The 26,250-nt window shown below is 37.8% G+C and overlaps 2 protein-coding genes across 4 annotated transcripts in view; one reads left to right on the forward strand and one right to left on the reverse strand.

Annotated features, from left to right (window-relative positions):
* Nucleotides 1–3,333, reverse strand: part of LOC135704195 (dual specificity mitogen-activated protein kinase kinase hemipterous-like) — a 54,584-nt gene extending 51,251 nt beyond the window's left edge. For all 3 annotated transcript variants that reach the window (XM_065225643.1, XM_065225642.1, XM_065225641.1), the window contains exon 1: nucleotides 2,497–3,333. In XM_065225643.1, the coding sequence (XP_065081715.1) occupies nucleotides 2,497–2,668 (172 nt within the window). In that variant the 5' untranslated portion in view covers nucleotides 2,669–3,333. The remainder of the gene's footprint in view (nucleotides 1–2,496) is intronic.
* A 10,277-nt stretch (nucleotides 3,334–13,610) lies between these two features.
* Nucleotides 13,611–14,497, forward strand: LOC135704148 (uncharacterized). The gene is made up of 2 exons (XM_065225585.1): nucleotides 13,611–14,411; nucleotides 14,479–14,497. Exon 1 carries the CDS (start codon nucleotides 13,675–13,677, stop codon nucleotides 14,389–14,391), a length of 717 nt encoding a protein of 238 aa, XP_065081657.1. The 5' UTR covers nucleotides 13,611–13,674; the 3' UTR covers nucleotides 14,392–14,411; nucleotides 14,479–14,497.
* The last annotated feature ends 11,753 nt before the right edge of the window (nucleotides 14,498–26,250 follow it).

The raw sequence follows: 26,250 nt of genomic DNA on the forward strand, positions 1-26,250 counted from the left end.
AATTTAGTAAATCTTCTGAGAGCAGCCTTCTTAGTTCTTTTCAACGAGCGAAGATCTTTCGTCATCCACGGGACGCGAGAGTCGATATGGATGATCTTTTTGGAAACGTGCCTGTCAATGACATATGCCAAGACGTGAGAAAAGGTTGTTGACGTCTACACACGGCGAATGAGAACGACCCAAATTTGAGTTTAGTTCACTCATAATCGCCAAAAGTGGAGGAACTCAGCGATGAGTAAAATTTGTCTCATGGTTTACTGTGGAAAACCTAAAAAATCTGCCGGAAAATGAGGAAATCGACGAAAATTTTATTCAGTCTCGGAGTAGTACCAATAGACTGAGTGAATCCAATCTTTACTTTTCTCAAATTCGGGATTTTTTCCCTGGAAAATCCTGGAAAAACCTGGGAAAACATGAGGCAAATTTACTCATCGCTGAGTTCCTGCACTTTTGGCGATTATGAGTTAACTAAACTCAAATTTGGGTCGTTCTCATTCGCCGTGCAGGATCTAGAATATGCTCCAAATCTAGAATATGCTCCAAATCTAGAATAGACAGCACATGGACAAAGCTGCGATCGTCAGCTCTACGGAAGTCATATGACACAGCGTTTGGAGTGCTGATGAAATCATGGACAATATTATTTCGATCACGATAACTAAAGCAGGGTGATGATGCATTTCCTTGACTAAAGGATCGGGTGCGGTGGAGAGAAAAGTTGGATCAAAGTAGTCGATTGTGTTCAGAAATAACGTCAAATGGAACTCGAAAGAAGGAAAAATATTGTGCTCAAACACCTGGAAAATCCGGAGTGGTCCGTTTCCAAGCTGGCTAAAGTATCTTCAGCCGAAAACAACAGTTTGTCGAGTGCTCAAAACCTACAAGGAAACTCTGAGTGTGGAAAGGAATCAGTGGACCTACAAAAAACTGGAACCAGGGATCGCCAGCTGCGCAGCGTTGAAGCCAACCCTGGTCTTGCAAGATGTGGCCATAAGGTACAACGCCAACTTTTAAACGGTGCGGAACATCCTTGCCAGGGAAGGATACAAGTTGTACAAAGCCAGTAATCATCCGAACCGGCACATGAAGCAGAATTCCGTGGCCAAAAAGCATGCAAGGCTCTTGACGACCGTTTTTGCGAAGAAAGTCATGATTTGGCCTGAAAACGGAACCATTCGTCACATCCTCGACGATGACATCCTAAGTTTACATAGAAGAATGCCTGAAAAAGCGTGTATTGCCGTTCATCCGCAAGCATAGGTGCAAAGTCATCTTTTGGCCCGATTTGGCCAGCTGTCACTACTCCAAGGTGGTTCTGGAGTGGTATGCTGCCAACAAAATCGATTTTGTCCCCAAGCTAATGAATCCTCCGAATTGCCCGGAATTTCGACCAATCGAAAAATACTGGGCAATTTCAAAACAGCGACTTCGACGAAGCGGTGGGGCAGTCAAGGACATCGAGCAAATGCGGACAAAATGGAAGAAATGCGCTGATTCCGTGTCCATTTCCACTGTGTATAGGATTCTGAGGCTGTTCAAACACTTGTGTACAGAACTTTAATGCGAATGCCAAATGAGTTTTGTGGAGAATTGTTGGAAAATTCTAGAGATAATTCTAAAGGAATTCTGTGGAGAACACTCTTGATAATTCGAATAGGAGTTCCAAATACTTATCAGAAGTATTTCAAGCAAACTGTAAGAAGAACTAAGGGTAATTTTCAAGGTAATTCTGAAGAGACTTTTATGGGGATTGTGTGGAGAAATCTAAGAAGATTCGGAAGAAAGTTCCAAGAGATTTTCGAGAAAAATCCATGTGAATGGAATTTTCAGAACAGTTTAAACATAATTTTGAAGAGGAAATTTCAAGAAATTCGCTCAAGGGCATTTTGAAAACAATTTCATATAATTCTAAAAAGCAGTCCCATGAAATTCTGATGTGGATTTCAAACTAATTTTGATACAGGACAGGACAATCTCGGTGTTGATATTAATGATATTAATATTTGCACCAGTTCTGATAGCGTACTAATGAGGATGATGTTTTAGGCTTAGTGCAAGCGCGCACGATTTCTTCTTCGTGATTACGACCAAACTGACGGTCCCCAATAAGCAACAAAGAGTACCAAATTAAGGGTTTGCCGCACCATGATCCGAATTTCTAGCTGTCTCGGTGCCCAGTGCAAAGATGTTGGTATGATGCCCATTTAGCGCTTATTGCAACTGCTTTCTGATTTTTTACCATGCAATGAATTCACTTTTAAAATAAGACATTGATAGAGTTCCTTGAAAAATGAAATTTGGCCACCCTCGAAAACAACATAACAGTTCATGCTACACAAAAGCACGCTCCGCAAAATAAATCAACCTTCGTCTCATTGTCAGTCATCCAAACTCTCTCTTTCCCGCATCCTCTTGAACCTATGAACTAATTCGCGTAATAGCACCTATAGCCTCTAGTACCATTTATTATTATTATTATTATTATTATTTACTCACGTCCACGGCCGCCCATCCCGCCGCTACCGCCCCGTCTGGTGCGGTCGAAGTTGAGCGTTAGCGGCGTCGGAGGTGTCCTCGGCCCCTGGCCCTGGGACGGGGGCGGCTGCTGCACCTGAAGCTGGGCCTCTATCAAGCTGATCCGATTGCTGATGGAACTCTGGCCGGACATTTTCCACTACTGTCTTTCCGCGGTAGCCTCCGTCATCAGTCACTCCCGTCGAGTGGGGAGTTCCGAATTTCTTCGCGGGCTATCGTCAACCAAAAGTAATGTTGTTCTTCTTTATTACGCCTGTTTTGACACAGCAGAAGTAGACTCTGTCACACGCAAGGCGCTATGTAGTTATGTTGCCCTGCCTGCGTGTGGTGGTGGTGTTGGTGGCGAAGGCCCACTCTCCAACCCCAACTACGCTAGTAACAGCAGCAGCCGCAGAAGAACCAGCCAGTGGAAACTCTCTTCTTCTCGTCTTTCCACTAGTTTCTTTCTTCCTTCTTGCCAGCAGCAGTCAGTAGGTAAGGTAATGCTCCATTTAAGCGAAGATCGGACAATCCCCTTCACGTCCCGTTCCGACCGTCGCCGTCGATGGCGTACACACTGCGATAGGCGATAATCGAAGCTGCGGAAAAACGGTGTCGCGAAACCGAACGGATCCCGTAGTGGATTTTTTCACGTACTTTTCAATTTCACGGCAAGCGGAAACGTAGTGCAATATCCTGAGGATTTCTTATTCCTACACTCGCACCCCGAACGAGCGAGCGATCGTCACTTTTTTGCTTTTCTTTCTCGTCCTAATCTTTGCACCACACACACTATTTTTCGATCTTTATTTTTTATGTGAAATCGATGGCAGTTCCCGAGGGCTGCCACATGCGAAAAAATGTCCCTCCGGACGGCGATGTTCACCTGCTTCGGTTTGTTTTGACAGTCCGGGAACTGCACACTGAAAATAAAAACTGCAAATCAAAGCGCACCAAAATTTGGCGAGAAAATTGCCGATGACGGCACCATCGAGCCACAGACAAACAGACGTAACTCTTCATTGTGTATCTTCGTTCATGCATTTAACGGTTGATTTGAATATTATCAGCTCCGCGAACTACTCGCCGCAGCGCTGGCATCGGATCACTTTGACGTTTCTATATATTCTATAGAAATTTTATGCAATATTGTTTACGAGTTAGCGAGCAAGCTTGTTTTCCGCGAGAAGCCAGATAGATGTCGTTACTGAGGTTATATGTTTTGAGATACTATGTTTTCAAGAACAAGTTTTTCAAAGAGTTACGTCTGTTTGTCTGTGATCGAACCAACGTTTCTTCCCGCAAAAATTGACAGTTTCCACATCGGCACATGGCAACCGCTGGTACAGCTCCTCAGTGATTAAAGGCATGAAGGGCGATGAAAGGTTCAAACCATTGTTATTCCTTTTACTGGTCAGCTCGGACGCCAGCTATCTCTCTGTTAGGGGCCTTCCAGGTGAAGGCCTTGGTATCCTAGAATTCAGACTGGAACACCGACTTCATCTCTTACTTCTTGCAATCCATGTCAGACACACGTCAATGCAGCAGGCCACCAGTAAATTACAGGCAACCAATTCGCGATATATTCCACATAAAGTTTATCGATGTTACAAAACCATTCATGGACCTTACTGACTACCATAACCATTACCATTAAAGTTCTCAAACCATAAGTTAAAAGGTTCTTATATAGTTCTCTGTCCGAAAATGTATGGAGAAAACAAGAATTTGGAACGGTAATGGTTCTTAACAACCCATTATTTGTAAGGTCCACTTCAAAAAACCATAATACATAAGGTTGAAACTTTATCATTAAACGTTCATTTAAAGTTCCATAACCATTTCAGTTAAAGTTTAGCAGGGATTATAAACAATTTTTAACCATTTTAGGTAAGGTCAATTTATGGTTCGCGTTTAAGCGGGTAGCTATACATATAAATTACGTTGCAGGGTATCATCTAAACCAGAGTGGTGGGGAGTCAATCACTTTAAATTTTCAAGTTACTGCTTGAAAAATATTAATTTTTTGCCTTTGTTTACCTCTTCTCAACACCGCTCAAAAATTGGCGTATTTTTTCCCAGAGCAAAAATGATCATTCGTGACTTTCTCATTATTTGATTACAATTGGTTGAATGAGTCAATATTTTGTAAAGTTCGAAATAAGCTATAAAATAATTATCAAGTAACCCCGTACATACTATGGCTTATATCATGTTATATAGGCTGTCGAGCTCATTGCAAGACAGCCTATATTACATGATATAAGCCATAGTCTGTACGGGGTATAAGAAACTGATCAATATCAAGTCAAACGGTCGAATATGCTTTTACTGCTTTCCCTCAGAACAGTTTATTCTGATAATTAATTTTTCTTTGTTGAGGATGTTAACAGTCATTAGTGATTATTATTTCAATTAATTAATCGTACTTTTTCATTGGAATAAATGAATGTGGCCAGCCGATGGCCAGCCTTTAAAAATATACTAGTTTTATTACTTTACAATTTAATTTAAGCATAAAATTTTGAGTGTTGATCTTAATCAGCTCAGTGGTAGACACGTCGGCAACATGTTACACCGTGACAGCAAGCCCAGTACAGCAAAATAAAGGCTTTGAACCCTGGAGATGCTGTCTACACACCAAAATTAAATCACTGAAAATCAGCAAAAATTTGTTGGTTTTAGACTTGATGAAAAATCAGCAAACGTTAAAGCAACTGCTGACTTTTCCAGTAATCCTAAAATCTGTCAAAATGATAACATTTTACTGAAAATCAGTAATGATTTCAGCAATATTTATTTACTGATTTTCTGACATTTGGCAGCATTTTGCTGATAAAACTATTATACCCCGTTTACATTACAGCGTATATCACGTAATATACGCTGTCTTGTAATGAGCACTCATACATCTAGTTTTCACTCGAAATCCTATGTATGAGTGCTCATTGCAAGACAGCCTATATTACGTGATATAGGCTTTAATCGAAGACAACATATCAAGAAGACTGGCAACTCTACCATTTTCTCATACGACCGGCACAATCGCGTCATCTGCCGCGAAAAGGTAAATGCTTCGAACGAATTGGATAGCAAAGATTACAACCTGAGAAGAATGGTTTGTGTATTTGCTCATTTATCTATGCGTTACTTCCACCTTCACTCGAGCGCAGCGCTACCATAGAGGTAACTCTAAGACCAGAGGGTCCCGAAGATACGTGCTCAACTTTTTGGCTCAGCTCTGGTACTATCTTCGGTCCCAAGCTAATCGATTCACCCCTCGAAACATAGGAAAATCCACTAACCCCTCATTTTATCTGTCAAACTTTCATAGCAAATCAAAACAAACATAGTGTAGTACTAGAATTTCGACTAGAATGGGATATGTTAATCGTTTGCTTGGGACCAATAGGCTAGTCAAGTAGTGAGCCAATTTAAAATCGTTAGTTTCGAATTGATTGTTGGCGCTACTGTATCTGTCGCTTGGATTCTGGCAGAGTTGCCAGTCTTCTTGATTTGATGTCTTCGCTTTAATGTGAACGGTGTATTAAACTTAGTATATCGAATTTGTTTTCACTAGGAGATTCCAGTTTCTGTAAAAGATCGTTAATACAAAATAAAAACAAAATTGCCAGCCTCTTTTCCATGTATAATTTATTTAATATAACCAGTGCCTACATAATTTTATTTATTCGTAGTTGTTTTTGCCTCTTCCTCCTCGATGGTATACGAATGCAAAAATACTTGCAAATGTGATGCTAACAGCAAAGAAGAATACTAAGATGAAACTGCCGGAAGAAAAACTTTCGATTTTAGTGTTCTCTTTCACGGTCCCTTTCATCCAATGAATATCCCGAGGGGTGCGACACATCCAGATTATCTTCTTTTCACCATAAATCTCACATATATTTTGATCATCTATTTACTGTGAACTATCTGTTTTTATCTGTGACATCTATTCATCTACTCTCGCATCTTGCGATCGACTCACATTTTTTCATGATCGAATCAATTTCCAAACGAGCAAAAGCAGCAAGCGAAGGCAGCAAACCAATTGGCGTTGACGGCACCGTTGAAAATCATCTGTTCTATAAAAAAAATGACAGTATCTTATTTGTATTTTCGGAGGAGTGAGGAGATATTACAAAGGCCACCATGTTTCATGAGTCTGACGTTTGCTTACGGGATTTTCCGTAAGAGTAAAGAGCTATAAAGTCACCGTCAACGCCAATAGCGTTTGTTTACGTGTGCTGCGAGTTGTTGCTATGTACAGAAAATGCATCGTCGTAACGCCGTAATTAAAGTCTCGTGAATCAAATATGATCCTGTCCGTTGTGAGGATGAGCTGGTGTCACCGACCGATTTTCCAATCGGGAAGCTTGTATTGCTGATCGTAAGTTGCTGTGCTATGATAGATTATTTGTATAATTTTCATTTTATTTTAATCAATATTTTTCAGAGCTACGAAACTGCTAGCAGGGGTGAGTGTGCTGCTGTGGAAACAGAACGGAAATCCTGACCTAGCCATAGGTTTTGTCAAAATAGTCAATCTTCTTTGAAAGAATTTCGAGAGCCACTGTAATTGAGAGATGGATTGAAAAGAAAAGAAAACATCGAGCGCTAAAGCAGTTTGTTCCGCCAAAGTAAATATGCGTCAAAGGGCAGCTTACTTATAACCTTTCATTTAATCATTCATAGGGTGCGTATGATCATTTAGTATGTGTGCCCAACTAACTGGTGCGATAAGTTTCCTTTTCATTTGGCCAATACCAAAACAGACTGGTAAGATTTGTTACTGCCGGAGCCGGATTGTTGGTAAGGCCTTCATCCGCATCAACAATAACTGGGCCAAGCGCAATCCAATGGTAAGCAATGGGTCGCTGGAGAAACTGTCCAACGCTAGTGCGGCCAACGGCTGACTATCAATAATTATTAAAATCAATTATTTATGTTTTAATAATAATTTAAATTTAATGCAGTTGAGATAATAAAGAATAATAATAATAATTAAGAACTAATAGTTTATTAAGCTGAAGCCTAAAGCTAACTAAAACAAGGAGAAGGAACGCAAGAGCTGGTAATTGAAAAGTAATAAAAATGTACACCAATACCAGTTCAAATAGACCTGAATTTATCCATTATAGAGCCAACATAGATAACTCGTATCCATCAATATCGGTTAGAACTATGCCGTTACGGGGAACTTGGCTTCAGACTTTTTCCATGGCTTACAATTTCTTAATTATGAAAATAAATTAAGATATGATTCCCACTTATGTGGATAGATCTTTCAGCGTCATAAAGTTGATTATCAATCCATGAAATAGTCAGGCCTATTCTTCGAGTTGTGTAACTCTGTATGTACCTATTGCGGTGCAGCTATTGAAAAATACTTCAAAAAGTCTACCTCCCTCGTTTACCAGGGGAGAAGAATCGTTGACGTGTTTAAGGAGGAAAATAATTCTCACACTCAGACGATTATTATTTTATAATGGACAAAACTGCTTTTCTGTTCGAGCGAGATGAAGTTAATAATAAACAAATTTAATTTTAATGCAATATTTTACGTTACACTACAAGCACATCTTAATCAGATTACAAATAATAATGTTGTAGGTATATCATCTTAGATTATGGAATTGTAAATATGCACTGGAGAATTCGGATGAGAGATGCCTCTGGTTTGGATGTCCAAGTCACCATGCGCACCATGCCGGTGCACGGGAGTCGCATGCAAACTTGGATCAGAGAGAAATGGTTGATTTTGAACGAGCGTTGCATCTAGTTTGGATGTCCAAGTCGCCATGCGCCCCATGTCGGTACATGGGAGCCGCATACGAACCTTGATCAGAATGAACTGAAGCCTTTGGATGAGCGTTGAAGACAACTCGCAGATTTTGTAGTAGCCGCATGCCATCTACAGGACTAATTCTGCGAAAAGATTAAACGAAACATGAAATTAATTGTCGATGTTTATGTTTATTTTTTAATTAGCAAACATTACTTACCATTGTGACACTAGCATTCACTTTCTCACTTGCATTCACTTGCTAACTGTTGTTACATTCACTGCACTTACTCAATCAGTTATTTTTAAATAATCCTCGAAAATCGACCATTACCATCATTCGCAGTCAAACTCAATGAAAATAGAGATTTTTTTCCTGCAGCTTGCAAAGCTGCTACAGTTCATTCGCTGTCTCGCCTGCTGTTGCCTTTTTTCTCACTTTTATCTGGTCATTCATATAGCAGTTTTCCACATCCTTGCTCGCATCTACTTCCATCTTCGGCAGCGTTTGCAGCGGTGAAAAAGTAGATGCAGCGAATGCTAGGGAAAGGAATCTAATGAATGTACACTGATCTAAAAAAGCGGTTCTATTCTTCACATAATCCAATTGTAATTTAGATGTGTCGCACCCCTCGGAATATCCCCTGTATGCAAGGTAATTTTGTGTTTTTGCTGCCCCCTCGGTAGAGATGAAATTTAGCGCACTTTTTTTTTTTATAGCCTGGTACGCAGCTGAAAAGAAAACGGAAAAGTATTTTTTGAGGATTTTTTTCCAAAAGAAAATTTGACAGCTATAGTCTGCTAAATTTTGAGATTATAGGGAGATGTCGTCAAATTGTAAAATCAACACTTATTAGTGTTTATGTTGTTTAAATACATCCAAAACATCAGTTTTGCAATAAACGCCAACATTACCTAACGGAATAATTGATCAGACCATTATTGGAAGATTGCCGTAAAATCTCAACGCAGATGTCGCCACTGCATGATGATGATAATGTTGACAGACTGCATATAAAATTCGTGAAAATTAGCGTTAAATCATAATTTTCATCAAGCCTGTGTAAAATCCTTCCAATATAACATTCGAATTGAAGAAGAAAACGTTTTCACGATCAGACTGATATGCATCTTTGACTTTTCCAGTTGAACTTTCATTAGATATATTCATTTCATTTCGCGGCTCCATCAATGCTGCATTGTAAATATGATGTAAACAGAAGTAAATTGCTCAATTACTCAAAATAAAGATGATTTGTATTCTTGTTATCACTTTGAAGACCATCTAGCACCATTTTATAGTATGGTGCGTGTTGAGTAAAGCAAGTTCCGTTGCGTTTTCCGTCGAAAATTGTGAGTATCAATATGTTTTCTTAGAAAAGGCCAAAATGAACATTTATTTAATATTGGCGTCCTATACAACCAATTCTCCATTACCACCAGCATGATACAACCTTTCATAAGTAAATGAACTTAATTTCCACTTTCATCTTAGTGTAAATCTCACATATTTATCATTTTCTGAAAAATGCAGCTTCGCAGGAGGTAACCTCTCCCTGTGGGTGCAAACTTGTCATGCATAATTTGCCATGAAAACATCTCCGATCCATACCGAAATAATAACAAATAGTTTTCAAACACGTTTTCTTACACGATTCAAGCAAAAGTTTCCACGGGAAATTATTAGTTTTTCTTAATGGACCGATTTGCCCCAAAAAGCGTCTGTTTTACTTGGAAAATTTGGAAACTATCCTCCTTCTAGTAGTTCTCACTTCGAAATGTAGGTGGCGAAAGCTTGGAAAAGTTTCACTGCAAGACGCCAATTCCGCAAGGAAAGTGAAATTGCATTCAGAATGCGCCACCTTCATGTCGATCACGATACTAATGTAATCGATCTTTCCTTTACCGATTTCTTTTGAACTGCGTACTGGGTCAAGAAATGCTAAGGAAAAGAAATTTCTTTAGCATTCCGTGTCCTATCCCGTAGCACGTAAAAACGTCATTACTTTTCAGCTGCGTACGAGGCTCTATCCGGTAGCACATAAAAACGTCATTACTTTTCAGCTGCGTACCAGGCTTATCAAACCAATCACCCCAAAATCAGAGATGTCCCATTTTTTAATTACTCGATTAACAACTAATCGATTATTTTTTGTTCGCTGTGCTGTCATTTTTCCACCAATGAGAGTGCAGCGTTTATGTTTGAAACGATGAGTGATGATCCTCTGGAGAAGTTAATGCGAGTTAATGCTTATATCGGCATGATATAACCGATTACAAATATTTTACTTTTCGGTTCGTTAATCGATTAATCGATTATTCGAATGAAAATCGGCCATCACTAGATCAATGTGAAACGTCATTTCAAATATAAGGACCGTACATAAATAATGATACAATTTGAAAGGGACTGGGCTAATCACAAATTACGTCCCCACGGTAACTGAAATAAACACAAGTGTTCACCGGTTGCTAACAGTTTGAGAGCTCTTTACCACCCACTCTTATACCTTGTACAGACATACACGGATAGAAATCTCCTTATACCTTTTGGCAAATTTCTATTGCTGATTATTCATAAAATGTATAAGTCAACTAATAAGCAGACGCCTTGCAAAAAGTTAATGCAGCTCATGTGTCAAATGAAATGTATAAGCGGTCACATATACCTTTTATGCATTCTTGTAGGACCTATGTGGTTTGTCTTATGGAATGTATAAGGCTGATGCTTTGGCAAAAATGTATAAGTGAAAAACATGAATAAAATAATTGATTTTCGTTTCGTGTACAAAGTACACTGTTGTACCTACAACGGTACTGCTGGTACTGCTTTGTATGTCTGTCAATGGTATTCACGCTAAGAAAAAAGTATGCATTAATGTTTAAATTTTAAACAGTTTCGAGAAAACCCGCACATATTCATAAAATGAATAAACGCTGTTTACTCATCGGATGAATAAACGCGTTTTTCTTGAAAGTGATTAAATTTTAATCATTAATGAGTAAAGGCAATTTTCTCAAAAGTGGTTAAATTTTATACACCGGAACGATTTTAAATGGTTGGTTTCGTGTATTTTCAACATATTATACAAACAATTACATTCAAATAAAAATCAACAAAAAGTAATATTTATTTCTTGTACAATAAAAACAATAAGAAGGTACATCTGGGCAGAGCAAGATCACACCATTTAACTCAAATTTTCAAGACACTACAATGTCGGCCATTTTGTCATCGCTCGACATCCCGTCCGTCCAGGTGGAACTCGGATGTTTCTTTTCACGATTCCTTCGTCGACCTTCCCGTGTCGTGCTCGGCAACCATTCCGTTGCGTTGTCCGACGAACTCGATCCGAATCGTCGTGGTGCCGCTGGCAGCCCTGTAATGGAGATCAAAAGTTACAAAATAATGATAGTAGATTCGGATCGTCGTGCTGCCGATTGAAGTTCTCTGTAATGGGGATCAAAAGTTACAAAATAATGTACCTTGCTACACAGAAAAAAAAGTTGTTGAATATTACATCCAAACAGCTGCACAGAGGTAATTCCGCTGGTGGTGTAATATGACGTTGTACAATGTATACCGATTTTGCGAACAAAATTACATCCATTGATGTAATATCGTATCTGATTTTTGCTATTACATCATTATTTCATACATCAGCTTGAATTACGTTGATCGATAGTAATTTTTTTTTGCTGTGTAGATATACTTACTATTAGCATCGGCCATCTCTTTGGCCTGATCCCACACGGCGACAGGATATTCCAGTTGGCATGTCCAACCGTACCGGACAACGCTTGTAGCAGCTGAATCTGCAGCTCACTAGCTCCTCTGGAAAAACTTTTAAAGATAGCGGTGACTCTTGAAATAATAAGAAAATTATAAATTACTATTAAATTGTATCTAGATTATAAATAATACTATAAACAATCTATCTACCTGCAACACGGATACCAATTGTGTTCATTTAAAACAAAAATATAAATGTTTATACTCTAAACATTTGAATTATTCAAAGTAAATTGAAAGCATGTTGAAAACTAAAATATTTATATTTGAATTAAATTCAAAAGCATGTTTATTTCAACAATATAGGACCTGGGTAAACGGTTTTTAGCGTGTCATGCCTTTTTATTTCCTTCTTGTTACATTCGGAAAAAGTTGCCCCAGCTTTGCTCAACCTCAACAGAAAACGTCCATCCATTCCGGATCCTCCTCCGACACGGAACATAGAAAGAAACCGGTATGAGGACCAGTGGCATAACCCGAGGCAGAAAAGGCAAAACGACGCTAATAACACAAATTTGCACCGGCTCCACTGAACTGGAACCCCCAGACACCCACCCCGACGGGTCTTCACATCCCGGACCATGACCCCAATACCAGCAGGTCACGCTTAATCGCACCCGAAAAAGAGCAGGAATTTAGATGCCCTGCCCGAAGATCTTATTTTATCATTATTTGCAAACCGTTTTATTTTGCTTTACCCTGCACTCAAATACTAAAATAATTTCAAAATATGTATCTTTATTTTAAACATGAGAAGCATGTTTAAAATAAACATATTTATTATTGCTCGTATAGCTGTCAAACAAATACGTTTATTTTCAACACGAATATTTTAGAAATAAACGTAACATTATTTTTATTTTAAACATTGATTTCACATGACTTTCAAACATGGAATACGTTTGAAATAAACCTAATTTATGTTTGTGGCCAGAACAAACTGAGTTTACGTTTAAATTTACCTCAAATAATTTTGTTTCGACGATAGTTTTCTCTGCGTGAAAAAGTTGACCAATGATGGCCGCTGCTTTTCGGAAAATAATTGTTCCCAAGTTTTTTTTCAGCCACCAGTGAATAAAATTTAAACACTTTTGTTGAAAAATGGTTTTCTCTGAAAATGTCTAAATTCTATACACTTTTTTGCTATAAATTTCAACCACTCTATGACAGCTCGAACAAGCTCCCAAAAGTGGTTAAAAAAATAGTCATCAATGCATAAACTCGTTTTTCCGTGAATTACGAATGGTGAAAATTTCCTCGAAGTTTCGAAAAGAAAGCATACCTATCTATATATATTCACCTTGATCAAAAATTTCCTTTCAAGAATTCCTTCGAGGAAGTGAAACACGCTGACAGTTAAATGAAAAAAAAAATGCAGCAATGCATTTGTGCAAGAAATTTGTTTACAATTTAATTTTGTTTACAATTCGTACTGGCTGGTCGTTCACAATCTAATCGAACGAAATAATTTAAAAAATCAAATATTTTAATACCTAGGTACCCAATTCAGATCGAAACGTTGTAAATAATATTGAAGTTAAATTAATTCCAAAGCAACAACAACAAAAAGGAACAAATAATGGAAGCATGCAGGAAAATGAAGCTGGAGAAAGGCTACGAGGAAATGCCTAACGAAGCATCCGCAACGGAAGATGACGAATCGGCAATGGAACTCGGTCCGGAGGATGACGCTGATCCTGAAAGTTACATTGAAGAAGAAATGCTAATATTCGCCGATTTTGAAAACTATTTAACCCCCGAGGAGCTGGCAGATCCCAACGTTCGAGTAAAGGTAATCGGAATTGAGTCGGAGAGTCCGGTCATCCAAATCAACAACGATGTCTATAGGGGATCGTACGATTTTGCGCTGGGTACGAACGTTTTCCTGGAAGAGGACGACGAGAAGAAAAATACGAACGATCCTCTGTACAATCCAAATCCACCCAAGTTTTACAAGTACAGCGGCCAGGGCAATAAGGTACTGCGAATGAAGCGAATATTCACGACACCCAAGACTGACGTAGCGACGGTAAAGACAGAACCGGCGGATACGACAGAAGAAAGCAGAACCACCCAAACCGAACGGTATTTGGTGACGCGATCGTACGAGGAAGCCCTGAATTTGCACCTACCAGTGGGATGTAACCCGCCGAGGTTCATCGACAGTGAGCATAATTGCGAAAACATTGTCCACCGGAAAACGTTGACGCTCACCACGGTGGAAAGTGACGTAGAGGATGATGCCAAACGGGACGATCCTCGGGATGTGGATTATAAACCGGGGATGGATGCCTAGGACGGTGCGTGCCATTTTGTGTGTGTTAAGGAATAAGTATAAATTAATAAATATTTTTATTTTAAAGAGAATTCCGAAATATTTCAGACATAGGTACCAACTTCCGAACGGCCTCCAAAATTATTTTCAGCTATAAGTCTCGAAAGGCAGTTAAGCAACATTTCACGAAACAACCATTTTAAAAATTGTAAATTAAATTTCTTTCTCTTACACGGCCACTGATAATGTGATAAATCACATGAAAGGTATGCGATATTTTCCATTGAAAATGGGATTTATTGTAAGATTGTCGCCCAGGCTTGCTTCCGCGAACTCAGATTATGCCGTATAGATGCTCATTCATCGTGAGCTAGTTCATCCCTCACATACAAAGAGCAATGATGTCAAATCCAAAGAACGCAAAAGAGCTCGAGCCTAGATTGATGCTCAAGCTGGACTTCCACAAATACTCATCACAATGAGTGAGAGCACGCACGACCTTTGATTGATGCACTGTTCAATGGACTATTCCCAGAGAACGTAACAATTGAGAGATGTTTTTTTTTAATACCTGGAACGCTTGTTGTGTAAGAGCAAAACAAATTGAGCTTGCCGACTTCCTCCGCAACGGGGCCGGTGGTGTAGTGGTAAGCGTGATTACCTCTCACCCCAGCAGGCCTGGGTTCAATCCCAGTCGGCGCCGCCGGGATGTTCTGAGGCATAACATCTCTGATCACGCCTTCCTTCGGATGGGAAGTAAAGCCGTTGGTCCCCGGTTCATGAGTTGATGGGTCGATAGGTAGGGTCCAGGTGTGGGAGCTGCCTTCCTGGCACGTCGGTAGCATTGGTGCTCAGCACGGAAAACAAGATCGACGGAAAAAACAAACCAAAGGGGACTTCCTCCGCAACACAGCATCAACGTGGGTCTTCTAACCGAAACCCACCTAAAGTCCGGTGACAGCTTCTGGTTGCCTGACCGCAACATTATCCGGATTGATCGCACCAGCTTCAGGGGGGGGGGGGGGGGTGTAGCGGTCATCGCCAGAAAGGGAATCACTCTGCCCCATATCCGCACTTCTATCATCGAGGCCCTTAGTGAGGAGGTGGAATCACCAACTGGAAACGTCCGGTTTATCACTGTTTACTGCTCACGCCAGTGTACCGCAAGCAACGGACTAGGAATCCAATTCAAGCACGGACCTGACCGCCATCACCTGTACTAGCTCCCGATTCATCGTTGGGGGCGACCTGAATGCCCACCATGAATGAAGCTTGACGGAACTACCAGCGGAACCCGAACGGATGTCTATTGTTCGACCACGCACAACATGGACTGCACACTGTGCAGTTTCTGGACGAAACAACTTTCATCTCTTCGATCTCAGCTCCGACCAGAAATGTTCGTGGACACCAATTTCAGAGGACTGGAGATCTGGGTTCGAAAACGTGAAATGACCGATCTGGACAGAGAGATTGCTTCCAGAATGGACTCACCCGAAATGAAAGTCCATTTTGGAAGGTAGCCAAGGTCCTGAAAACTCATTCCAAACCTGTTCCACCTCTCACAGTTGAAAATGATGACGATCGGCTTTTAATCACCCCACAGGAAAAATTAAATGTGATCGGCAAGCATGTTGCTCGATAATCCGGTTGCGCTATGCGTTCAAAATTAGATGTTTCCCGATAGAAGTTGAGCTCAAAGTTGAAAGGATTTAATGGAAATTTGGAGTTTTACAGAAGTTTTGGGGATTTCTGAGTAGTTTTGGGCTATTTCATAGAAGTTCAGAGAATTTCATAAAAGTGCGAAGAGCTTCCTTAACAAAAATCAATCAAAATCAGATTGACCGCCCACGGTTGCTGCTCTGTTATTACCAGATCAGCTGCAATTACACAGAGAACCAACAGATGATGTTTGGGACTAACATTCATCCTCAATGTGTAAGAACTGGAGATCTAATATTTAGCAATACCAGCGCCGGCCGTGTCCGAATGCAGGTCAACTAGGGAATGGGAAGGAATGTGTTGACGTGGTACTCGCTGTGAAGGAAACCGAGAAATCCTCTGCGCTTCCACGAGAAATCACTGGGATGTTGAATGTGGGGAAAGGTTGCACGCACACGCAGGGATCGTTTTTTGGTAGAGCGATTATAATACACAAACACACACACACACACACGCGCGCGCACTCATCCAATTTTCTATTTTTAGATCAAGAATCACACTGTGGTAAGTGATGCGATCGGTGTTAAAGAAGAATTTGTTTTCATTAAAATCTAGTGGGTATAGAATAAGGCAAAGTGAAAAATTGCAAGAAAGGGGACGGGCCTGGGATTGAACTCCCGACCTTCTGCTCAGTAAGCAGAAACGGTAACCACTGAGCTACCGAGCCTCGTCATTGCGAAGAGCTTCCCAAAACAATCGGAGAACTTGATAGACAATAGTTAACTTGATGGGATTTGTATTTTAAAAAAGTTTCAGGGAGTATCATTGAAGTTCAGGTAATTTAATAGAACACGCAGAAAAAAAATATTTTAAACGTAATAATATTTGACGTAAATTTAATAAGAATTTCATTTTGTTTTGGCTGCAAAATGAAATAATTATTATTTCAACAATCCAGTATCTTTGTTTATAAAAAAACCCATGGATTGTTAAATCAAAAAGAAAATCTTTTCGAATTTACAAGAGCTTTTATGGTTTTGACGTAAGCTGTCAAATTTGGCAGCTGGGTCAACAAAAAAAAATATGTTTGTTTTTAAAAGAGATTTCTTGTTGATTCAATCATATTTATTTTATTAAGCCTAAAAATATACGCAGTAGAAATAAAAATATGTTTATTGATTAAATTTTTAATAATTTGCGATTATTTTTAAGTTTTGTTTTCTATTTGTTACCAACAGAATTACAATTAAATTTAAAAAAAAACTTTCTGAGGCATAAAATCTCTCCGGTTCATGAGTTGATGGGTCGATAGGTAGGGTCCAGGTGTGGAAGCGGCCTTCCTGGCGTTGGGAGCATTGGTACTCAGTACTGAAAATAAGATCGACGGAAAAAATCAAGGAAAAAAATAAAAACTGTTTATATTTTGTAACAGCAGCATACTTACTTACCTCTAGAGCTGAATCAAACGAGAAATTTTTTGTTATTGTTTACATTTTTGTCCGGGTTTTCACGAGGGAATGGTTGGTAGTTATTTTTGCATTCATGACCCGGGGAATTGACACAACAAATAAATGTTAAACTAAAATTAACTATTGTTGGCTTGATAAAAGAATATTGTTATTTTTACAATAGTTGCAGTTGAAGAGTGGCTTATGAAAACAAAAAGAATCTTATTTTGAATTTATTTGAATAAATATTATCGAAACAATAAAATGCAATATAATTTCAACCGGAATTGTTTGTGTAAATACAAATAAAGTTTTTTTTGGTTCAATGCAAACAATTTTCTGTCCGTGAAGTGAGAGGTATTTCATAAATAATTGGGGAACATCATAGAAGTTCTGGGAATTTCATAGTATAGAACTTCATGCATGGATCTTAACAGAATTTAATGAAAGCGCTTGCGTCTTTTACATCAACCGGATATTCAGATATGATACCAGGCTGCTCAGAAATTATTCCAACGAACTTCAGGTATTCTAAGATCTCCATGAAGTACTCTTGATATTTTCCAAGGCTTCAGGTTGATCAGGTATTAACCCATATTCTTGTTTTCGTTCAAACCGTATTTTTCTTGCAAAAAAACTTTTTTTGTATGAAAAATACGGTTCAAACGAAAACGATAATATGGGTGATTATTCTAAAGATCTTTAACTATCCAACAATTCAAATCACATTTATTAGATGTTCTCTCTGTACCAGGTTGCTCAGAAACTATTCCGAAGACCTTCAGGTGATCAGGTTACTTTTTCAAGGCTTCAGATTGATCAGTTACTAATCTTTCAAACTGCCCAGTAATTCAAATGACATCTCCCAGATATTCTCTCATAAGATATGTTCTCATACCAAGCGACTTAGACATTATTTCATAATTCTTCAGGTAATTAGAGATCTTCATAAAGCACTCCGAATATTTTATCTAGTCTTCGGGATGTTCAGGTACTAATCTGAAGACCCCAAACTGTCTAACAATTCAAGAAACTTTTGAAAAAGTTGTAAATGTTAAGCATTGTCCAAAAGCGTCGAAATAACCAACAAATCCACCAATTACGTACATGCATATGCTGCTTCCCCAACACAGCCATCAGATAATCGTTTCTAGACGAAACAAGTCGATCTAGCATTGCTGCTTTCCCAAAACTGTAATCAGAGAGTCGATATTAGACGAAACAAGTCAAAGTGGCATTCACCTCCGATCTTCGGGCGTGTGTGAATAGGAAGGATGCAATAGCGTAACATTTTGCACACTCATCGCCATATTCAGAACCACACGCCCCGACCACACAAAATGCTCTCCAGAGTTGTAATCTTGTAACCAAACTTGGAAGCAGGGGTGCTGGTGATTTTGACCGATTCTCTTCATCGACTTTCTGTTTCGTTAATATCTCGGTTAATATATAACTCGACAGCAAATAACACATTCATATTGTTCTGGATGATAGAAGAACATTAAAAGAGGAAATCGATGAACAGAATTGACGTTCACTCCTCTGCTTCTAAGTCCCTTAATTTAGTCGTCGTCAAAACTTGCATCGTACCGCTTTTGGTTCTTAGGTTACACTTGCTGGTTGCAATTCTGCTGTTCGACATTTTCGAAGGACCACCAAAAAACATGAAATTACACTTTTAGGGATGCCTAAAAGTTCAATTATTCGATTAACGATTAATCGTTAAGATTTTTCCAGCTATTCGATTGAATATTTATCGAATTTTCAGTTATTCGAGCGCGTAACCGACATCCCTTCTTATTTCTACTCGTTTGATGTAGCGCGATAGAGAAAATAAGTAAAAGTACTAATTTATCTGAACAGGCATAGAGAAGAACCATAACGTGAAACAGGATCATAAATTCGCCGAAAAAAGTGTTAAGCGTCTTTCTGCTAAAGGCCAAGCTATACCAGGGTGTCGACTACCTGGAAAAACCTGGAAAGTCAGGGAATGTCAGGGAATTCTAATTATGATCTGGAAAGTCAGGGAATGTCAGGGAATTTTAGTGTAGGTCAGGGAAAAAAAATTATGTTGATCACATTGCAAAAAATCATTGTTGATCACATTGCAACAATCTTTGAAATTTAATCAGTGCATGACGTCAATGTTTTTGGGAAGATCCCGGGCATCAGATCTACTCGCTGCGTTTATGGACGCCCTTGCCGTTATCTCTTCGAACAAGTTGCTGCAAGTGTCCATGGATGGGCCCAATGTGAATTGAAGCTAGAGATACAAAAAGGTGGCGAGAAGCTGATAGATCTGGGAAGCTGTGAGCTGTTTATTTTGGATAATGCATTCATTTATTTATTTATTTATTTATTTATTTATTTTGTCGTCAATCAGATGTAGACCATTTTTTACAAGTTACAAGTCATGTGTTAAAATTACGAATAGAATTAAAGTACTGCTTTAATCTGGTTTTTGTCATTATAAAATCAATAGCTTCACTATGTTTATTGTAAGCAGTCATACTTTGATTTAGTGGACCCAATTTGGCATAATTTGTGCGATAGTTATTTGTAGTAAATATATTTCGAGTTCGCAGTTGCCGAGAAGGTTTGTAAAATTTAAGCTTTGATAACAGTTCTACTGAGTCAATTCGATGCGATACTATATCGTTCACAAACGAAACCATTGCAAATTCACGACGCGCTTTCAATGTTTGAATGTTGATGAGCATGCAGCGTGCTTCATAAGATGGAAGAGGAAATCTTGTCCAACCTAATTTACGAAGAGCAAATAGTAAGAATTGCTTTTGCACTGATTCTAATAGTTCCTCATGCGTGAATGAAAAAGGTGACCAAACTATGCTGCAATATTCAAGTATTGATCTTACATATGAAATGTACAGTGATTTTATTGTATACGGGTCATGAAAATTGTAACTGAATCGTTTGATAAAGCCAAGCATAGGGTATACGTCCCTAACCTCGGTCTAATATGCAGCCATAGATTACGTTTTTAATCATAACTCATCAATTAATTTACCTGCAAACGATATTCTACTGCTAAATGGTATGCTTAGATATGCTTATCATGTCGTTTGCTATCAGGAACCGCAAAAAGTTGAAAAACTTACTTTTTTTAAGACAAAAACTCACCAGGGAAATGTATGTAATATCGGTCTATTGTCCCCAAATTGGGTCTATTTATGGATGCAACTTCGTCCTATCCTGTTTGATTCTCAAAAAAAACGCTCTTGGTAACGTTTTCTTATGTATTTTTTTTTATCACTATCACTGTTAACTTAATACTCTTCATTCCTCAAAACATTTCTTAGAGAAAATTTTACGAAAACTACATTAAATCACTCAAGTTAAAAATTAAAAATTAAAAATTTCGCTTATCGTCTTTCGACCGCAGAATATCTAAATCAAAACATTGTGATGTTCATTATACAGATTTGGCAGAAAAAATCTCCCTTCCTGTTCGTTCCTTATCATCCAAATGCAAACCACATTGTTGACGTTACTCTTATTGCTATATGCTGTCAAATGAATTTCATGGGCCATAGTTAGGAACATAGAAAAGAAATGTGTCCCTAAAGTTGGGTCCATGATTTACTTGTGAAAACGTTGTTAAACAATTAAAATAAACATAAAATATTCAAACAGTAACTGTGAGTTTTACGTCTAGTGTGTATTATCAGGTAATTCCATTCAATAAATGCCATAATCAGGCCATTTGATGATCGTCAGTGCAACCTTCCCATCTTAACCTTAGAAGTCATGGCGGCTAAAAACTCCGAACAGAGTGATATTCTCAACCAGTTTTATTACTTACGAGAGCTGAAAATGTATTGAAATGTTGTGATATAAATTGATTTGTGTGTGGTACACATTTATCAATCATCAGTGATCAATATTTTCCTTATTTTTTGTGTAATATTCCTTAATTAATTATTTATTTGCGTGATAGGCCGAATGAAAGGACTAGACCCACATTACATACCGTAACCCTATTATATTTGCTTTGTTGATAACTGTATTATAATGATCATTGAATGCTAGTTTTGAATCAATTATAACTCCTAAATCCCTAACTCGTTCACACTTTTCTACTGCCTGATTTCCTAATACAATTGTATTTTCTGGTTTGTTTCTTTTTCTACTAATAGCTGGTAGAGCGCTACTTCGTCGTAATCGCCCATTTCCGTTCTATCGATCAGAAAAGATCAATAATAGCAATGATTTCACCGTGCAAAAATCAATAATAGATTTGTTCCGATGCGTTAGTTCATTAGCTACAACATAAATCCTGTTAGAGCGCATTGTATGAATATTTACGCTCATTGTTCTCAAAACAAAAGAAGCGTTCCTAGCGAATCCCCTTTTTCTACGTTTATCCGTAGGACGAAGAAAATCTAATGGCGTTTCAATGCGTTAGGACGGAATTGAAACTCATAGAACGAATTTAGAATCAAGAAGCAGTATTAGATTTTGAACAATATCTCAACAATTTGTGACTCTTTATCAAACCCAACGTACGTATGGAAAGGTGAATAAATTTGCAAGTCATCTTTGACAGAAATATTACATTTTTTTGTTTAAACTCGTTCAGAAAAGAGAGGTAAAGCGCGGGTTGTGCTTAGTAGGACGGACATTAGATCGAAAACCCTATTGATTTACATTTTTGAACTTTTAGTTGCAGGAGGCTTTTGTTACACCAAACATAGAATAAGTTTATTTCAATCTGGTACCTATGTCTGTATATCTTCTTTACCGTGCCGATTCAAATTTCGGACACTTAAACTCGAATTTCGGACACTTTTAAAAGTTGATTATCTCGGTCGAATATGATCCACATGTCTTGTAAATTTTAAATTTTTTTGACTAGTGCCCTCCACGATCATCTAACATTATTACTTTGTTTCTAACTGGATGTAATATTTAATTAAAAATGAAAGTGTCCGAAATTTGAATCGTCCGAAATTTGAATCGGAACGGTATTTCTTATTTCTAGAAAGAGCTTCATGTCATCCGCATAGATTAAAACTTTTATGTTTTTAAGAATAAAGGAGATGTCGTTTACAAATAAAATAAACAAAAGAAGGCCTAGATGCGAGCCTTGGGGGACTCCAGAAGTAACAGTAATAGGGTTTGATTTTTCACCTTTGAATCTAACTATTTGTTGGCGATTAGTTAAATATGACTCAAGCCATTTGAAAAGTCCAGGTTCAATTCCTATTTTTTGTAATTTGAAAAGAAGCATGGGTATATCAATACGATCAAATGCTTTGCTATAATCGGTATAGAGTGCTTCTACATGGTTTCCATTATCCATTGCAACCAAAGAATAGTTGACGAATTCAAGTAAATTCAAGTAAACCATGTTGCATGTTAGTGATTCTGTTTTTGATCTGATTGAATAGTTTTTCATTGACGATCGCTTCAAGGATAGTTTTCGCAGTATCTGTTGGGATGTTGTCCAATATTTGCGTGGTATCTACACTATCTTCAAAGATGTACCAGCAAGACGAGCGTTTATCACGATGTATTATGGATCTACCATATTCCCGTTAAAGTTTTGCGGTCACCGATGGTTGGAAAATAGTGCTGCTGTTCAGAGGCAGGGCTGGTAGCGAGTCACTTTTTAGTGACTTGGTTACTTTTTTCAAGTCAGTTGCTAAAAAGTATCTTTTTTTAAGGCCAAGTCACTAAAGTCACTTTTTCTTGTAATAAGTAACTATTTTCAACTTTTTTAGCGTAAATTTATTTCAAGATTGATTATTCTTTACGTTGTGACGTTTAATCGTCTTTCTCTATATATGGATGTCTATTCATTTTTCTGGATAAAATTACCTCAGTTTTCCAAGTAAGTATGTCCAAAGTCTAAAAATATTCAATGTCTTGAAGTTTCGTATTCCATGTACAAATTTAAGCTTCGAGAACATCAAGACAGATCAGAGAATCAAAGGGTCGTTCAAATAATTTCAAGGAAATATTAGAAACCTTAAAAAAGTTTCGAGAAGCTCAGTGAATTTCCGAAAACTTCAGCAAAGCTCCGAGAGAATTCCTGGAAATTTTATGAACATCCGGAAAACGTGATAATATTTTAAGGGTGTTATATCATGGAGATTTCAAGAACTTAAAAAATGTGAAAATTTAGCTTAGTTGGTTAGAAGACATAAACGAAGTTCCATTAATAAAAAAAGCGAGAACTTTTAGCAAGCAGTGATATATTCTAGAAATTCCAGAAAACTAAATTTACATATTTCTAGATAGTTTAATGATATTCAGCGAAGTTCCGAGTACTTCGAGGATGACCAGATAGCTTCAGAATAATCCCATTAACTTAAGCAAATTTGCAGCAACTTACAAGGAGTTCCGTGGAATTATAGGGTATTCCAAGAATTCTATGATTGATCCTAAAACGTCAGAAGCGTCAGGGAATTATGAATATGTATCAGAAAATTTGCTGGATTATTAAACAAATTTAGAGAACTTCAGGTAAGCATAGATAAGTTCAGGGAAAAGCGAGTGTTAATAATGGTTATAATACTTAAGGAACATTGTCGAAACTTCAAGACAAATTAATTAATTTCAGTAAAGTTGCGGGTTCTTAAAAAATACTGATAAATTCAGGGTAGTCTAGAGAACTTTAAAGAAATTCAGTAATCGTTTAGGCACCAAGAAAGTCTAGACTATTGAAGAAGTTTTAAATTAATGTCGATAATTTAAGGGAAGTATTATGAACTTCAGAAAAATCTTGAGAACTTCAGTGAAAATCATAGAATTATATTAATTATTTCGTTCTAATTCCATGAAAATTTTGGGAGCACAAAAGTTCCATAAACTTAGAAAAATTTCGGAAACACTATAGAAAGACAATGGTCTTTAGAAACCAAAAAAAAAAAAAAAAATTTTTTTAAATTTATTTCTTACTGAAGATTAATCCACTGTGAATCTTAAAAGTTCAAAGTGTGAATAAAAATATCGAGAAAAAATAAATGGTTGTATTTTAAAATTCATCATTTTCTTTAAATTTCCTTAGTAAGATTTTTTTTGTTTTTAAATTCTTTGAGACTTTCAGGTATTTTAGGGAAACAAAAAATTTCCTGAAGATTCCCGGTTTTCCAGATTTTTGAAATTAATAGATACCGTGACTAATACCGTGGGTTTGGTTATAAAGTTTCTATTGAATATGTCGCTTTGAAGGTTCATATCGTACATAAGTGTTAGGTCTTAGGTCACTTTTTAGTCACTATTTTTTACAACTTTAAGTTACTATTTGGTCACTTATTTATTCAACATGGTCACTAAAATCACTATTTTTGACAGCAGTGATCGTTACCAGCCCTACAGAGGGCAAAATTACTCCGTAAATACGAAAATTTATTCAAGGCATCCAGAAAGACAAAATCCAATCAACGTCAGCTTCCTACCAAGATGTTAAAAACGGTTTGAATGACTCGCTGCTGATGGCTAATAGTAAGTTCAGATTACAGATGTATAACATGTTATAGCACTATCTTGATGGTGGTTTCTGTGTTGCAATTATTTGACAACCGTTATAACATGTTATAACTCTGTAGTAGTCTGAACGTGGTATTAAGCTAGCTTTCTTCAAATCAGTTGGTGTCGAAGTTAAGCCATTTCAATGCGAATTTCAGACGGACAACCCTATGGTGTCTTTTTTGTGCAACGCGATGTCTCAAATGGTTAGAGGCATTATGGAAAGATTCATTAATATTGATTATCTGAACAATATTGCACAGGTAAATGCACATTTGATCAATAAGATCGCAAAAAGGAACAACTGGACGTTTTTTGGCACAGTTTATTGGTCGGCGTATTTAGAACTATTGTTGGTTGTGAAAATGATTTGCTGCTTATCGCATGGCAACGCCAATGCAGAGAGAGGTTTTTCGGTAAATGCAGAATATCTTTGTGAAAACATGAGGACTTTCCTATCAAGGCCCAAGCGCAATAACAGTGGAACGGCAGTGGTGGCGGAAAAGCCCGATCTGAGTAAGCCTATTTGTCGGATTGAAAACTAGTTAGAATCAAATCGACTGCGGTTACGCATCTTGATGTCATTTGTGACAATTGTCAAACTTTCCGTTTCCGTTCCGCTTCCGCCCACATTGCGTTTGGGCCTTCAGTTGTAGCGCAACGTCAGATCTATGATGGTGTTACTCATGCAGGCGGGTTGGAAAACTTACAAATTTTGAATAAACTTATTCAGCGAGTTCGAAAAATCTCATTCGCTTTCCATGTAGACAAGGATCGTCGTATGAAAGAAGCTCTCGATTCCGAAAACTCAAGATGCTCAAAAAGAAGCCGAGAGTTTGCAAGAGAAAATTGTTCTGCTCAAATGATAAACATTTTTAAAAGTAATCTGAAAATGAAAATAAACACAAATTCAACTTGCAATTTCTCGTTGTAATGTGAACTCACCGAGAGAATAAAATGTTAATTATTTTGTCATGTCTGTGGTTGTCATATGGAGTTCCAGAGAGTACGAAACTGACTAATGCATGAGCAGTGCATCCTCAGGTTCGGTTGCCAAAGCAAGAATAATCACTGCTCTGCTATTTTACAATAATTTATATGTTAAGAGAAAGGATCGTCTACGGGTTGATTTTTATTTGGCTGTGAAATTATGAACACAAATTGAGAGCTTGGTGACATCGATTAAATATTCATATTATTACTTAGTAATGAATAGTGAGCCTAGTTGTGAGCAGTAGTTATTCATTATTATATTGTAATATGTATTTATAGCCAT

Source organism: Ochlerotatus camptorhynchus, unplaced genomic scaffold (assembly GCF_037179485.1).
Source record: "Ochlerotatus camptorhynchus isolate MF236.1 unplaced genomic scaffold, CSIRO-AGI_Acam_v1.1 ptg000232l, whole genome shotgun sequence".
Taxonomy (NCBI): Eukaryota; Metazoa; Arthropoda; class Insecta; order Diptera; family Culicidae; genus Ochlerotatus; species Ochlerotatus camptorhynchus.

Bases quoted from the DNA above. Each gene is read 5' to 3' on its own strand.
- LOC135704148 (XM_065225585.1), top strand. From the start codon at position 13,675: ATGGAAGCATGCAGGAAAATGAAGCTGGAGAAAGGCTACGAGGAAATG.